The 16,098-nt window shown below is 45.1% G+C and overlaps 1 protein-coding gene and 1 non-coding gene across 8 annotated transcripts in view; both read left to right on the forward strand.

The window, feature by feature from the left end:
- The window catches only part of LOC119705000 (high affinity cAMP-specific and IBMX-insensitive 3',5'-cyclic phosphodiesterase 8A-like), a 161,846-nt gene that overhangs the window by 143,997 nt on the left and 1,751 nt on the right, over positions 1 to 16,098 (forward strand). For 4 of the 7 annotated variants that reach the window (XM_038146879.1, XM_038146878.1, XM_038146881.1 and 1 more), the window contains 3 exons: positions 3,249 to 3,413; positions 4,317 to 4,446; positions 5,185 to 6,619. In XM_038146879.1, the coding sequence (XP_038002807.1) occupies positions 3,249 to 3,413; positions 4,317 to 4,446; positions 5,185 to 5,291 (402 nt within the window). In that variant the 3' untranslated portion in view covers positions 5,292 to 6,619. Of the gene's footprint in view, positions 1 to 3,248; positions 3,414 to 4,316; positions 4,447 to 5,184; positions 7,067 to 7,462; positions 7,528 to 7,609; positions 14,190 to 14,911; positions 15,614 to 15,718; positions 15,778 to 16,098 lie in introns of those variants that run through there. The other 3 variants (XM_038146877.1, XM_038146875.1, XM_038146876.1) reach the window with 3 other exon arrangements.
- On the forward strand, positions 15,427 to 15,558 carry LOC119705358. Its single transcript, XR_005258197.1, has one exon.

The following is a 16,098-nucleotide window of genomic DNA, read 5'->3' on the forward strand; positions in this document are numbered from 1 at the left end:
GGTGTTCTGAGAAAGTTTATCAGAAATGTGGAGAAAGAGAGGCTGGAGATTTATCTTTCACCTCTGGGTTTGAATCCCCTTCTGCTTAACATGGTTGTCACTCACTTTGAGGGTGAGTGGGACTCACTTGGATCCTATTAATATCACAGTGCTGTGATGTCGTACTTGGAACCAGGACCCTGGGCTGTATGTTTTCATGGAAATATGCCATTTTGATTAACCCAGTCACTCCCATGGAAGAAGTGGCAAGACTGGGCATTGTTGTTGGCCGTTTCTGCAAAGGAGGCGAGGTTTGCTTCAAAGCAGAGGCTGAATTACATCCCTCCCAAGGGGACATGCTGGGGGTGCAGCATAAGGGCAGGTCTGTGGGCTGGCATGTGGTGCGTTCTCTGGGAATAAGGGCCCTCAGCTTCCAGTGCTGCCTGGCAGCATTCACGGGGTTTCTGTCTGCTTTCTTTTTTAATCTTTAAAATAGATGATGGTGACATTATGTATCATATAATCAATAGCCATCTGGAACCCCATGGACACAAAGAAATTGCCTGTTAAGAACTCTTTCTGAAAAACCACACCAGTTTCAATAACAGCTTCAACCAGCAGTTTTGTTGCCAATAAAGAGCAGTGTATAATTTTGTTGGAATTATTTTTGCAAAGAGAAGACTTGCAGAAATGGTTATGATAAAGTTTGCATCGGTGGCAACGTCATGTAGGAGCCGTAATGGTTTTCTGTATTTTCTTACCATGTTTTTTAGAAAGCCACATTTATGACTGTTGTGTGTAATGGGGGAAGGCAGTCTTTTTATTATCTGAGAGTGGGAGAGAAACAGGTCTTGTTCCTTCACTCATGAGAAGCAGACTGGAGCTTAATTGGAGAATTGTACCTTTGTCCACAGGAGTACAGGCTAGAATTAGCTTTGTTCGTGGCACCTGGCGATGCTAATGGGAACTCTGTGAATGTGAAGCCAAAGTTCCAGTAGGACACTGGGTGTTCTGAATAAATTAGAAGTAAGGATGTCAAGTTCCCAGCTGGACAGCCTCTCTGGATGAGCATAGCAGCATCGGTGCAGGAGGGAGAACAAGGGAGCTGCTGCTGCTGGGTGGTGTGCACTGCACTGGCCCTGTGGAGTGTGTAACTCTGTAGGGCTCCTGGTCTGCTGAAGGGCCAGCCCTGCATGGCCTGGCTTGGTGTGCAGAGCCCCTCCTCCCAGCCCCAAGGGTTGGGATGCACCAGTTGTTTGAGCAGCAGCATCCATCCAAAGACCCAAATTCCTCTTCTTGCCTATTACAGGGAGCTGAACAGGTGCTGCTGCTGAAGAGCAGGGCTTGGACCTGTACAGTCAGAGAGTAAAAACACAAACAGGGACATAGAAAAATGAAACAAAAGTTTAGTTCTACCCTTAAGCCCCAGAGACTGCAGGGAAATTAGCTGCCCCACAAGGCATTTGTGATTCACAGCGAATTGTACCCAAGGATGGGAAGAAAGACAAAGAATATATAATTTCTATTGAAAACAAGAAGCAAAATGTTTCCCTTCTTTCAGCTGGGAGTTTCAGTTTGGCAAGTTCCTATTAAAAGGCCTGTAATGTGTGAGTGGGTAAAGCAAATTATTTATTGTGCTGAGCAGAACAACGCTGTCAGCCCCTCTTTCAAGTTTGCTGTCCCTCTGGCTGCAGCAGCAGTGTGTGTTCTCTGGCCTGCTTTCCAGTCATGGTGGTGACTCAGTGGAGTGTTTGCAGGCTGAGCTGCCAACTGCCTGTTCCAAATGGGACAGTTCCACTTACAAATTTGCCCAAAGAGCCATGCTAAGAAGCTGCTCTGTTTGTTTCCTTTCTGCTTTTGTTTCATAAACTGAAAAAAATCCTTTCCAGCTCCAGCATCCTCTATCCTCCCATTTCCCCTCATGATGTCACCTAAGCTATGACAGGAAGCCAACATCTCACATGCACAGACACCTCTGCACTCTGCACTCGGAGCAGGATGGTAGGACTAAGCACAGTTAACACATTTTATTCCCAAGACATCTGCATCCAGCAAGTAGAACTGTGCCTTTGGTTTGAACAGATCTCAGAGGTGAACATCCGTTCCTGATCCCGGGTGGTTTACCTACTAGGATATACTAATCTCTAATTTTCCATACCTAATTTCCATACTTGTGTTTCTGGAGCTTCCATCACTTGATGTTGGCTTTCTCATGTATAATTTTTCCATGCATTTGGAAGTGTATACATCTCACCTTGTTTCTTCTGTTTTCCCTTCCACATACCTTGAAATGAGAGAAAAGAAATGGTTTAGACATCTCATTTTGGTAAGACCTGTGGAGCTGGTATTTCTGAGCCATTTCTGTACTATCAAATTTTTTTTCTTTTTTTGCTGTCAGTTTCTTCCTTTAGGAAGAACTTTCTTCCCCACAAGAATTTTCTTCTGAAAAATGTCATGGTTATTCTGACCTAATAACAGGTCAGAATGTTTCTGCTGCTTTGTATCTCCCTCTTTGTACAAAACACTGCAGGAACTGGTAGCACATTCTTATTATCATTACTGTTCGTTACTTCTTCCCTGCTCTGACTCTGGAGCAAGAACTTGTTAGGTGCCAGAAAAGTCTTGTATGTTCCTTGCTTCAAAGAGTTTCTATTCTGAGTAGACAGCAGTGTAAACTCCTGTACCTATCCATCCTTAAAGAGTCCAGCTACAAGGGAAGGGAATGAGGAACATGCCTGGGAGGCAGTGTGGGATCTGACTCTCTGAATAGTAGCAGTGCTGTCAGAATGATTGATACACTGATGGGGTTTGTGTGCCGAGGGTGGCTCTGCATGTCAGGTCAGTCTCTCTTTTCAAACCAACTATTTCACTCTTAATGTGCAAGTCCATTAATCCTTGGGTTTCAGCAGAGAGTTACATTTTTCTGCCTACACGGTCCTCATCACTATGTGTGTAGTGATGAATTGATCCTCTCCACACTTTTGAGAAGGCAGATAAGGAATAGGGGGATTAGAGGACTTGCCAAAGATGCCAAAGAGATCTGTCACAAAGCCAGTGACTGAATCCAGAAACTGGAGTTCAGTACTAGCTCAGAGCTGTGGCTAACTTTGATGATCCACCTATAAATTCAGTTAGAAATCAAATCTGATAGCCAGTAGCAGGACTGATCCGTGTAGGATGTGTTGAAAGCATTCCCAAAGCACAAAAGCTTTTGACTTAGTGCATGGGGACCTTGCTAATGGATTGTTTTTCATTCTTAAATGTTACAGAATAATGGTGATGGAGAGTCAATCAAAACTGTTCTCAGGTCTCCTGAAAACCGTATCCTTATCAAACGCATGTTGATAAAGTGCGCTGACATTTCCAACCCATGCAGACCCAGAGAACAGTGCATAGAATGGGCCGGGCGCATCTCTGAGGAGTACTTTGCACAGGTAAGGCAGCTGAAACAGGCTGCTGGAACTGCAGGTGAGCATCTCTTTAAAAGGGAGGGGAAGGGTGCCAGCATCACAGAATATCTCAGGCTGCATTATATAATGTGAAAAATAATAACCTTTTCCTTTTAAATGATGGGTATTACTCATGCTGGTGCACAACTAGATGCCTTCAGAGAGATGAAAGGTGACAACTTGTATTGTGCAATTTCTGAAAAATCTAAGCTTTCAAGTTGTTCAGTTTGGAACTGGGCTTTTTGAGCCTTGTCTGCAAATGCACTCCCATCACATAAGATAGAGCAAGGATGTCTTCTGTACCCACATATTGGCTTTGCCTCGAGAATAGGATCATCAGGTTCTCGTGTTTGGATGGGAGCACCACTCACTCCAAGAAATGCTGTAAGCCCTTAGCACACTGTGCTGAGGAAAGGTTTTAGGAAGATGTGGAAAAGGAGAGGGCAGTCATCGTTACAGATTATTTACCAAACGCTGCAGTTGGAGCTGGGCACCCCAAGCAAGGAGCAAGGGAATACAAAAGGTACTTTGCCATGTGTGAGGGGGACAGATCACTGCTTCCAGCAGAGACTGAAAATGGTTGAGCAGCTCTTAGGTCCAAAGCAGTCATAACTTAATAATGTGCCAAGTTACTTAGGGTCGGCTTGTGTGCAGATACAGAAGGTAAATATATCCCTTTGTGGGAAATGCTGGAAGGCACTGTTTGTCTGCTGTTTTGCTGGAACTGAACAACTAGCTGCTTCAGATTAAGTTGCTGCTGGTTCAGATTTATTCAGGTTCCTCCTTTGTTTAGAAGATGCATGCTCTAGTCAGTGCCAAGCAATCTGCTGCTAAAAGCCCATTAACAGAATGTGTCTTAGATGAATAATCACTAATGGTTTTTTACAGACTGATGAAGAAAGGAGGCAAGGTTTACCTGTTGTGATGCCAGTTTTTGACAGAAATACTTGCAGCATCCCCAAATCCCAATTATCATTCATTGATTACTTCATTATTGATATGTTTGATGCCTGGGATGGTAAGCAAAACTCTGCTATTTTCTGATTTGAACCATTTGTGAACATTTGAAACTGCTGTGATACAAAATTTCTTTTTTATGGCTCCTAAATAAAGGGAGAGAAAAGGGAAGATTCCCACAGTTCAAGTAAGATTAATAACTTCATTATTGCTTATAAGTATGGCTACAAGCAATTCTCATGGCTTGTCTATAATATACTAGATTCAGGCAATTTTTAACTTCTTAAACTTGCTTCTCTGTAAACAGAGAACAGAACACATTCTCTTTGATAGCCCTTTGAGCACAGTCATTTTGACCATGTTAATATTGGTTATTCTTCAAGGCAAATTTCTACTGTCTGGAAACTGCTTGGGGGAGCAGCTGTTTCCTTCCAAGTGCAGCCTCCATGGTAAAAGTGGTCAGAAATGTGACTCTCCTGAATGCCAGATCATGACATGTGACTGAAGTTTGATGGGGCAGGATAGTTACAGCCATAATTAGCTATGCCCCTCCTGGAAAACTCTGTTCCTTTGCTGGGACTCGCAATACCAGTATGAAGTAGATTTACAGAACAATTCTCAGTGGCCCGAGTGCTACATGAATGCTGAGAGCTTTACAGCCAAAACTATTTCAAGCATCAGTATGACAGATTTAAGCTTTTCTACTTAACACAGTTGCCCGAACATTTCAGATGATACTTAGGTAGACAGAATCTGTGCCTGTTTCAGTTCTCAATACTTTCTGCCCTTCCTTCCCTAGCGTTTGCCGACCTGCCAAATCTGATGGAGCATCTGAATAATAACATTAAATACTGGAAAGGACTGGATGGAAGGAACCTGCGAGTCCTCCGACCACCACCAGAATAGCAGTTAGACCATGGTGTGTCATTCACTAGCCAGATGCATATTTATTCAAGCTCACTTTTATCTGTGTGAATTCAGATTTGTTTTGGTCTCTTCAGTATTACAGTAAAGCTAGCCCATGCGCTTGGGGAACTTTCACATTCAAGAGAACACGAGGTCAGCAGTTGACTTCCACAAAGTACCATGTGTGGACTCAGATGAAATAAGCCCACCAAGTGGAATTACACTGGATTGCTGCAGTACTTGTACTGAAGAGGGTTTATTACAAACATACTTCTGTGATATCTTCATACCAGCACGTGAAGCTGGAAGACCTTGAAGAGAATCCTCATAAAAAGGACATTCACTAGAAGTTTATCTATTAATAGAGACTCACAGCTTTTATGAGAAAGCTACATGCTTTTTATAAGCACTTCAGACAGTTATGTAAAACAATCAGACATTTAAAATGCAACTGTCTATGAAAGAATTTTTTGATCTATGAAAAATAGATGTACTGTATTTTTTCACATCACAGAAGGTGCAATCATTCACTTCTGAGCACTACTGAAAGTGAGTTCTCCTTAAGAAATTTAGTAGCAAATGTAAAAAATAACACAAGAATTTTTGAGGTTGATCGTTAGCATCTATGATTAAAATGTTATGTTTTATTTATTTTGTTAGATGTTCGATATTTTCTATGAATTTATAAATACTTAAAAGCCAAAGCCAACTTTAGATGCATTATAAATTTACATGATTCATACTCATTAATATACATTTAATTGATGTACAGACCTTTTATTTTCATAATGCAAATACAAAATACTATATACAATGATACATTTTTATTGCACTGTAAGGATAGATGTGTATGTTTAAATATTGTCTGATTTATGTTAATTAAAATAAGTTTTATTAAAAAGGTCTCACTTGAGAATAGTAGAATAAACAAGAACTGTATACTGTCTGAGCACCAGAACTGCAGTAGTTCTCCCACAAACCAGTGAGGACCACCTGATCTTCTCTTGGCTACAAAAATAATAATGTGTTGGAACTCTTTGTTTTCTCCCATGACATTTTATGACTGAACTCCCTGTTAAAGTCTGCCTTATTTTATATAGTATTTCTACAAAGCATTCCACAGCATATATGAAGAGGTGATACTAAGCATCTAATGAATTTCAACATTTTATAGCCAATGCATTTTCCTCTGCAGTAAAAGAAAAAGAACATAAAACCACCAACACAAACCTCCAACTCAAGAAGTTTGTAAAGACTGTGTACCTTCTCAATTTGAATGAAACCTTCATAGCAACTACCAGAAAATAATAAAATGTATATTTTAAGAAGTGTCAAGTCCTACCCATTTCATTTGAATGTATATGCACTTTGTAGTTTGCACATGAAATTCTTTTAAAAGTAACTAAGATACTTTTTGTCTGGGGAAGGGAAAAGTTGAGGGGGTTGAATGGCATAAGGGTGATGAAAGGTGTAGCTGGCAAGCCCCTGTGTTTGTGGGCTGCCCTTGGCAAGCCCATCAAACCCTTATGTACCCTTGGACAAGTCTCTTCACAGCTCCAAGCAGTGTCACACTGTGTTCCACTGGAGGACTCGAGGAGTATCCTGTCAGCCTTCCCAGTCGCCAGAAAGGCATCCAAAGGCACTGAAAGGGCTGCTGACTGTCGTTACTGCAAAGAAAATTGACTTTAGAGACATTTTGAACCATTTCTGAAGAAGCAGAAGCTGGGGAGAGGTGGACGATGGAGCAGTTCAGGGACTGCAGTAGCAGCCTTAAGGTAAGAAAGGAAGAGGTGACCTCTCCAGGTGTTATCTGCTTCTGTGTTTCTCCTTCCTCTCCAAGCCAGTGAGACCGATGGGCTACCACCCTTTGTTCCTGTTAGTGTCATGCCTTTCTGCCCTTCTGTGGTCTCTTTACCTACTCAGAATTCAGTTATCTGCTGTTGGGGCAGGGATTCCCTTTCGTGATTCCATGTAGTTCATTGTTGTGTGCATGTTGCCTAAGCCAGGGGGCTCAGATCCTGTGAGGGGTGCCCAGACTGTGCCACTGTCTCACTGACAGTAGTAGGACAGAAGCTTCTCTGGTCAGTCTTCCAGAGGTTCTACAATCAAAGCTGAAGGAGCAAATATATTTTCATTGAAGGCTGAATAAAACAAGTATCCTGTTTTCACAGGGAACTTGCAAGGAGATGGAGAGTTGGCTGACAGTTTTCCTGGCAATATCACATTGTATTTCCTGGTAATATCACATTTCCTATGTTGCATCTATTGTAACCAGCTGTAATTTGCTACCTGGTATTAATCTCTTCTGTTCCTTGCAGGCTCCTGTGTCTCCATTAGGGGAAAACTGCATCACACCATCAGTGTCTCCTCTGCTTATCTGCTGCAATGAGGATGGGAGAGGAAGTTGGGCATGAGCATGTGGGCCCAGAGACTTGAATGCAGGTAAAAATCATGGAATCATTTAGACTGGAAAAGACCTTTAAGATTATGGAGTCCAACCATTCCTCCAGCACTACCAAATCCACCACTAAACCATGTCCCCATGTACCACATCTACACATTGTTTTAAATCCCTTCAGGGATGGTGACTCCACCACTGCCCTGGGCAGTCTGTTCCAGTGCTTGACAACCCTTGAAATAAAAAAAAATTTCCTAATATCCAATCTGAACTTCCCCTGGTGCAATTTCAGGCCATTTCCTCTTGTCCTATCACTTGTTTCTTGGGAGGAGAGACTGACTCCCACCGGGCTACAGTGTCCTTTCAGGTAGTTCTAGGCAGTGATAAGGTCTCCTCTGAGCCTCCTTTTCTTCAGGCTAAACACCCCTGGCTCCCTCAGCTGCTTTTCACAGCACTTGTGCTCCAGACCCTTTCCCAGCTCTGATTGACCTTTTTACCTTCTCTGGACATCTCAATGTTCTTTTTACCTTCTTAATGACCATCCTGAACTGAGAAGCCCAGAACTGGGCACAGCCCTCGAGCCGTGGCCTCCCCCGTGCTGAGTGCAGGGGTTTGGCCGCAGCCCCGGCCCTGCCCCCCTGCTCCTGCCACAGGCGGTGCCATTGGCACTCCTGGCACACGCTGCCTCACGTTCAGCTGCTGCTCCCCAGCACCCGGCTCCTTCTCTGCTGGGCACTGTCCGGCCCCTGTGCCCCAGCCTGTAAAGCTGTGTGGGGTTCTTGTGACCCAAGGGCAGCACCCGGCCCTTGGCCTTGTGGAGCCTTTTACCACCGGCATCATTCCATGGGTCCAGCCTGTCCAGGTCCCTCTGCAGAGCCTTCCTACCCTGCTGCAGAGCAGCACTCCCATCCATCCAACTTGGTGTCATTTGCAAACTGACTGAGGGTGCACTCGATACCCTCATTCAGATCCTCAACAAAGATATTAAACAGAACAGCCCAGAAAAAATATTTCTTCATAAGCATAGTTAATATTCTGGGTTATATTAATATATAGTAAAAAGCAGTTAATTTCATCTGCTGCAAAAATGCCTGATGCATCATCACTGAAAAGATGTGATCAATATGATTAATTCCCTGAAATTCACGCTGCATCTTTATTTCCGTTACTTGGACTGTAGAACTGTGCTAATTAACCCTCTCTGTAAGCCAGATTTATGTCCATATTGGTGCACAATAATTTCACTTAACATAAAACACTGATTTTCAGCTGCTGCAGCTTTGTTCACTCTCCTGTCCATCTAAATTTGCCAAGGACAGAGTATAATTAAAATCTGGAACCATGATGCCTGATCTTTACTCTCTTCCCACTGAGCTTCTCTCTCCAAGCCACAGCTCTGAAGCCTTCTGTGCACTGTGAGGCTGTGCCTGTTCCGTGGGGATGATTCCAGGCTGCTGCCCATGCAGTGTGAATGGCCTTGCTGTGGAGCAGCAATAGCTCTAACCTGATACTCACTGCTCCAGGATGCAGATGTCTTTGGCTCCCATTGCAAATGCTTCAGCCATTCCAGATCCCCTTCCTTTATTCTCCAAGATTACACAGGAACATCACATGCCCTGTGCTCTAAACCCTTTCCAGCTTTTTGAACTGTCACTCTGTGATGGAACTTCCTGGGGACAGAAATGGCTTTACTGATGGTCCTTCACCAGGGAAGGGAGAACACTGGAGTAAACTGAGTGTGATTGAAGTGTTCCCAATTTCAGTTAGGCTGGCAGTCTTATGCAGTGTCTGCACTTTTCATTTGTTCTTGCTTTAATGCTAATACAAGAGTAAATTCCAATGTCGACATGATGAAGGAGAGGTCCTTTATGTACCTCCAGGGCTTTAGTAAAAAGCTTTGTTTTAAAACTTAATAAGGTTCAACAATTCAGCATTAAATGACAGAATGAATGGCTCTGTTTTCCATGCTCCATATTTTCTATCAGGTAATCCTGCTTCTAAACCTGGGTATCACTGTAGATGCTTCCAAGTGAATCTGAATTATTATGATCTGGTAAAAAAATGTTGGCTTCTCAGCAAATTGTCCTAGATTAATATCTTTTCCCCTTGTACAACATTTGGAGTAATAATTGCTTATTCTGACAAAAAGAGAAACCAGACAGGTGGTATGCTCAGCTACCTTATCACAAGTCTGAAGATGGTTTTCATACTGCAGTTTACCCAATGGCTATATAGATAATTTAATATATAAATTAAAAATCACCTGAAATGGAATGAATGCCTTGTTTTTTGTTGCAGTGCCTTTTCATCTGGGTGTTTCTGCTTGTCTCAGTAGAGGAATCATTGATAAAACATTTAAGAAAATGTGTCTTGAACATGAAGGAATTGAGCAATGGCAAAGGCATTCCTGCATAAAAGAGAAGAAAGGATAATAGATATCTAATAATCACTTGCTGGGTGCTGAGAAACAGCACAGGCGAACAGTAGTCAGTTGTCCCCTTCAGTGAGACCAGAAGGGTTTGAGTCATGGCTCTGCAAGGAGTGCTTTAAAATGAAGTCTCAGAGCTATTCACAAGCTTCAAAACAAATAATCTCTGCTCATGTGTGACATCATGCCTCCAAGGTACAGGGGTCCCAGGGGTGCTGTTAAATGATAGCAGGATGGAGTGCAGTTTGTCCTGACATGATGTTTAGATGCAGAAAACAAGCTTTCAAATTGCTGCCATGTCCCCATGCAGCCCTGTGCTGCTGGTTCAGAACAAAGGGGATGTCCAGGTGTTTCAGCTGTTTTTTGCTGAAGCTTTGGCTCTGTGAGCAAAGGCCTATGGCTCAACTCCACTGAATGCTTTCTCTCAGTGCCTGCTTTGAATGTTACTTGGGCAAAGTGTCTCATGTTTTCCTTTTTTCCACTTGTTTAACATCTTTAAAACTCTCCTCCAGTATTTCCCATGCAAACCTCAGTGGACTCAGCTCTGCAAACCCTGTGAAGCAATTTCAGTTGCCTCTTATACAAGTAAGGCAACTGAGTTAGGAAAGGCCAGGGAACCCAGAGCCACTAAGCAAAGTAGCTTTGAGGCTTCTAAACATCTTTGAAGTCCTGGTTCTTCAAGCCCTGCCTGTGGTTTAACAGTGAGTGTTAGATCAGGAAGCAGTCTTCTGGTCTTCTCATGTTCCACTTTTTCCCCTCTTCCAGCTTCTCTGCTTCCATTTTTCTTAGCTCATTTGCTAGGAGTCTTTGCTTTAACTTCCACTGGCTGAACATCTCCTTCAAACACAAAGCCATAATGCTGGGACTAAACCCAGCCTTTCAGACTGACTCTTGCTGCTTACTACAGCCTTTACCACAAGAAAATATTTCTTTCTGACTCAAAGTGAGCCTGGAGAAATATCTCATAATGGCTGAAAGCCTTACATTGGTATCCACAGGCAGAAGGAGAATGCAGAGAGTTAACTGAAATAGCTCGTGAGCACTGCAGTGCTGCTGGGGCAGTGGGAATATGTGTGCAAGGTCTTTGGTACTGTACTCCCACATGCAAAGTGAAGTCAGGAGTGTTCTCAGGCACCTCTGCCTTTGAGGTTATGTGAGCAAGCACAAGCAGCTGGGGACACTTGTTGAAATTTGAATCTGCCTTTTCTTGGTTTGCTTGCTCCCCCCGTCGAGTGGCAAGAGTCATTGCTAGAGCTGAAACTCATCTTAGTTCAGCCCGTGGTGCTTAACAGAAATCACTTCATCCTTTTATTACATAGGAAGTGAAGCAGTGCACCAACGCATACAGTTTTCAAAAGGAAGTCAGAAAGGTGATTCCTCTTTGAAACAAAAGGAGGAATTCAGCCAGTGTGTAATTATTCAAGTGAGAAGTTGGTCTTGTCTGCATTTAATATTCCAGAGTGGTATTTGATGTAAATCCTTCCCTAGAGTTCATTACATTAGCTCTTAGCTCAACCTGAGCATGCTGAGTGCCAAATTCAGCATGCAGCATGTTTTATCACCGAGAATGACGTCAACCTGGTGATCCTGCAGCTCCCCAGCCTGGGGGAGGAGGTATGGCTTTGTCTTCAGCCTAAAGATAAAATGGAATATGTTTGATAATATTTTCTTGGTATTTGCAGTGTAAAATGTGTGAGGAATATTGCTTTTTACCTCCAGAAAGAACTGTCCCTTTTTGCCTAAAAAAAAAAAAAAAAACCACCAAAAGTTGCTTTGCTTGTAATATTATTCTACACAGAAAATTAAATTTCTCCTTTACAAATCCCTAAGCTTTACAAGCAGACCCACAGAGCCCTTTCACAGGTGGGTGAAATGAGCTGCAGGGAAGCACAGGGGCTTGTGGGCATCCACACCAGGACAATCCCTGGCCTGGTCCTGGGCTGGGAACGGCGGTAACATCAGACACGGCTCGTGGGGTTAGTGAGGGAGAGGGACTGCGATTGCTGGTATACAGACAGTTGTCAGGGCATGTGAGAGCACAGTGAAGTACTCCTCACCTGACAACCAAGCCCTAAAAGCAAGCAGCATCATCCAGCCTCTCAAAATCCACGCTGGCAGACTCAGTGCCAATGTGCTGTCCCCTGTTATGAGAGATCTCCGACAAGGCAAGGTCAGAAAGCACAAAGTTTTAGCTGCTCTATCATGCCAGCAACAAAAACAAAAAAAAAGCCAAAACACCAACCAACCATCCACACAGAAACCCCCACAACGACAACAAAAAAACAAACAACCCAAAGCCTTGTTTTAAAATAAGCCGTTCTAAATAAACAAGTGTTTGTTCTTTGAACCACAGCAGAGTACATACGTAACAATGTTTGTTAAGTAAATATCAGTGACATGTTTAAGTCTGGCTCAGTAGGTATTAGCAAAGTGATATTTGTGTTGCTTTTGTTGTAACAAGAGTCAATCGTGTTTGTAGAAGGTGGCCTGAAAAAGGGGACTTTGGATTTGGGGCTTTCTTTCTTCCATCTGCCTACCAATAGCCCCACTTGGGGACTTAAAAGTCCTTCCCAATGCATTGAATTGGTGAAGTTATAGTTACTTCCATTGTCAGCTCTGTTCATATTCTGCCTCGTGAATGTTACTTCTTACCCATGGATTCACTTCTTAGATTATTTTGTCTTTATGAAGTAAATCTGTCCTAAGTCTGGTTGCAAATATATGGTCACATTATTGTAGTGTGTACCTGAAACCACAGTGCTGTGGCTGAGCAAAGTTCAGACCTACTTCTACCTCTTCTGATCAGATGCACCCTGAGCTTAGATTTTCTTCCTGTGCTGCAAGCAGAGAGAGCCAGAGAGCCCCACACAGGCCTGCTCTCTCTGCTGTGCCACTGTGCTGACCCAGCCATGAGATAGTCGCAATGTGCAAAACGCCACACAGGGATGAGACAGCAGGGCCCAAAAGCCAATGGCTTCTTTTCCATTTGCAGCAAAACAAAAACAAAACAAAACAAACCCACAAAAAATGCCACCACCACCACCAAAAAAAAACCAACCCCAAACTAAAACAAACAAACAAAACCAAACCACCATCAGTTTCTAATTTAAACAGCTGTTTATATAGATGTTTATGTTTTTGTCTATCCTTTGACCTTTTGGTTGAACTTTTTTAAGAGCCAGATATGAACTCTAAGGTTAGTGCACAGAGAAATGCAAAGCAAGACAACAGGTTGTAACAATGACGATGCTGAATTTCAAATTCTCCACCAGAAACAAAGGCAATTTTTCTGTTGAGCAGGCTATGAGGAAGTCAGACTGATTCTTAATGTCCTTTCCTGTATGTCAATATAAGCCATCTATTTGGGCATGCTCAGAAATTTTCGGCTTAATAAATCCTCACTGTAAACTACATGCTTCCATGTATGGGAGGCAAAATGTTTACTTCATCAAGCATTTTATTACACAGACCATGAAATATATCTGACTCTCACTGCACAGGCACAATACATAGTTCTATTGCAGCAGCCTGGCTGCAGCTTTCACCTCAGCACAGGGGCACAAGGCAGGAGGTGTTGGGGGGGCCCCAGGCATCACCTGATATTTCACTTTCCAATATCAGAAAGGGAATGTTAAAGGGATTTTGTTTAGAGATTGACAGAAAACTTGAGTGTTCAACTGGCTGCAAAATACCCCCAAGGCAAAGGAGTTCACATGCTGCTTTTGGCCCAGCCCAGCCTGGATGAGGGCTCCGTGCAGGTGAGTTGGGAGCTGTAGAATATCCACCTCAGGGGTGAGAAATAGCAGCTTGGTGCGGCCCCAATAGCTGGTGGAGGGAGACCCAGGAGCTGCTGAGAGCTGGTGGCTCTCCCTCAGCCTTGCCAGGGCTGTGCTGGCAGCGGGTGTTATTCTCGTGCTTCGCTCTGCAGGATCGAGCACATACTATGGGAAGAAATGGAGGTGGACACGCACAGCGGGCGCTGCACGGGATGTGGCTGCTGGAGGCAGCAATTCAGCTGTGTGTGGATGGAGCCATCACTGGGGAAGACGCTCCATGGCCCAGCCGAGGGCAGGTAGGGTTCAAGGGGTGCCGAGCGTGGTGAGCTCGGCTCGGTCCGTAATGTCTCGGGAAAAGGGTGCGTTAGTGAGGCCAGGACTGCGGGAATAGAGCGCCCACGCCAGGGGGGAACCTCGACCGATCTCTCCCCATGCGAGGCGCTATCCCGGCCCAGGAAGGGAGGGAGGGGAGGAAGGCAGGCAGGCAGGCAGGCAGCGCCCGCCCTCTCCCCGCCCTCTGTCCGGGCGCAGCGACCGCGGGAAATGGCGGCGCCACGAGGGGAGGTGGGGGAGCTCATGGCGGCGGGGCCCCGGCCGCGCTCCTCCCGCGGCGGGCTGAGGTGCCCGGGGGCGGCCGGCCGGCAGCGGGAGAGCGGCGGAGCCTGGTCGCCCGCGCTCGCTCGCACACGGACATGCCCCATCGCCGTGCGGCCGGAGCGGCTCCCGTGCCGCGGCGCCGAGGCGCGGTCTGCCCGCGGCTCTGCCCGTGAGCCCCGTGTCCCTTGCGGGCGCTGCCGCCGTGATGCGCGTCCCGCGGGGAGCCCCGGGCCATGGCCGGCGCCGGGCCCCTGAAGGGGCGCTCCCGCCCGGGGCCCAGGTAAGCGCTGCCCGCCGGGCCCGCTGCCGCCCGGGAGGGGCTGCTCGTGGTGGTGGTTGTTTTGTGAGGTAGCCCGGGACACGCTACTGCAGCCTTTCTGGGGCTGTTTAAGCCGTAGCTTTGCGTCTGGATTTTATTTAGCTTTTCTTTAGCTCCAGCTGTGGGATGAGCACCCTTTTGGCAGAGAGCACAGCCCCTTACAGCCATTTTGTGAAGCAGTTTATGTCTCAGTATCGCTTCCATCACAGTAAGTAAAGCTTGGAAAATAAGCCTGTGTGGAAAAGGTTTAAGTAAGGGGGGCTAGGACAGTTGAGTCCCAGTGTATATTGGCAGCTGAGCACACCACCATAAACGCGATGGAGGGAAAATTCAATAAAAAGGCTGTGTTGTGTTTTGGACTGGCCTAGGACTGCAGTAGAGCGTGAACAGCAGGCAGTGCCTCACCTTTGCACGGTCCCTGGTTGCTTTGCTGTGTGCTGCTAATCAGTGATACTGGTTACTGTTGGGAAACAGAGGTGGGCAGTAAAAAGATTCAACTGAGTTTGAAGACAGGAATAGGGAATTGCCTTCCTGGCTGAGTGGTTAGGCTCTGCTGTCTACTTCAGGAGAGTTCAGTCTGTTCTGAGATTTTTCAGGAGTTTCTTGTGGGGATTCATGTGGAGGACTAAGAAAGTGGAGCCAGTGGCACTATATTGACTCCACTGATACTATCCTCCTAAATTAAATGGTGGGAGAACAAGGCCTGCCTGTGAGACAAAAGTCAGGACCTACTTGATCTACCTACAATGTTTTAATGGCTGTGAGAGAGAGCAGGCTAAAAGTCACGCGTTCCTGTTGTAAAAGGTTGGATGTGTTTGTTTTAAATCTACATTAAATGTATTCCAGGGCTGTTGCCTTGTCTCTTGTATTTGTGCTTTTGACACGTGTCACCTGTTTAATTGTTCACAGGCCCTTTGTTCCGGCTCCAGCACTGGGTGAGGAGGGACACTGGAATGCCTTGGATTATGGTAACCTGTTTAAAAACTGTTTTCAGCCTCAGAAACCTGTGTGAGACCGGTGTGGCTTTCTGAAAGGGCTTCACGTGATGCCCTCCAGTGGCAATAATGTGAATTTGAAATCACAGGGAACCGGGGAAAGGGATCCTTCTGGCCTAAGGGATTTGGGCAGCCCTGGCAAAGTCCCCAGTTAGCTGCTGGGGTAGGATGGTTGGGGGTGTCCTGTCCTTTGGCAGTTCCTGATGCTGCAGGTCTTGCAGGAATGCATTGGTCACTGCTGCACATGAGAACTGCCTGTGGGCTTCAGCTGGCCAAAACCAGAGCCTTAGGCAT

Source organism: Motacilla alba, chromosome 10, assembly GCF_015832195.1.
Source record: "Motacilla alba alba isolate MOTALB_02 chromosome 10, Motacilla_alba_V1.0_pri, whole genome shotgun sequence".
NCBI lineage: Eukaryota > Metazoa > Chordata > Aves > Passeriformes > Motacillidae > Motacilla > Motacilla alba.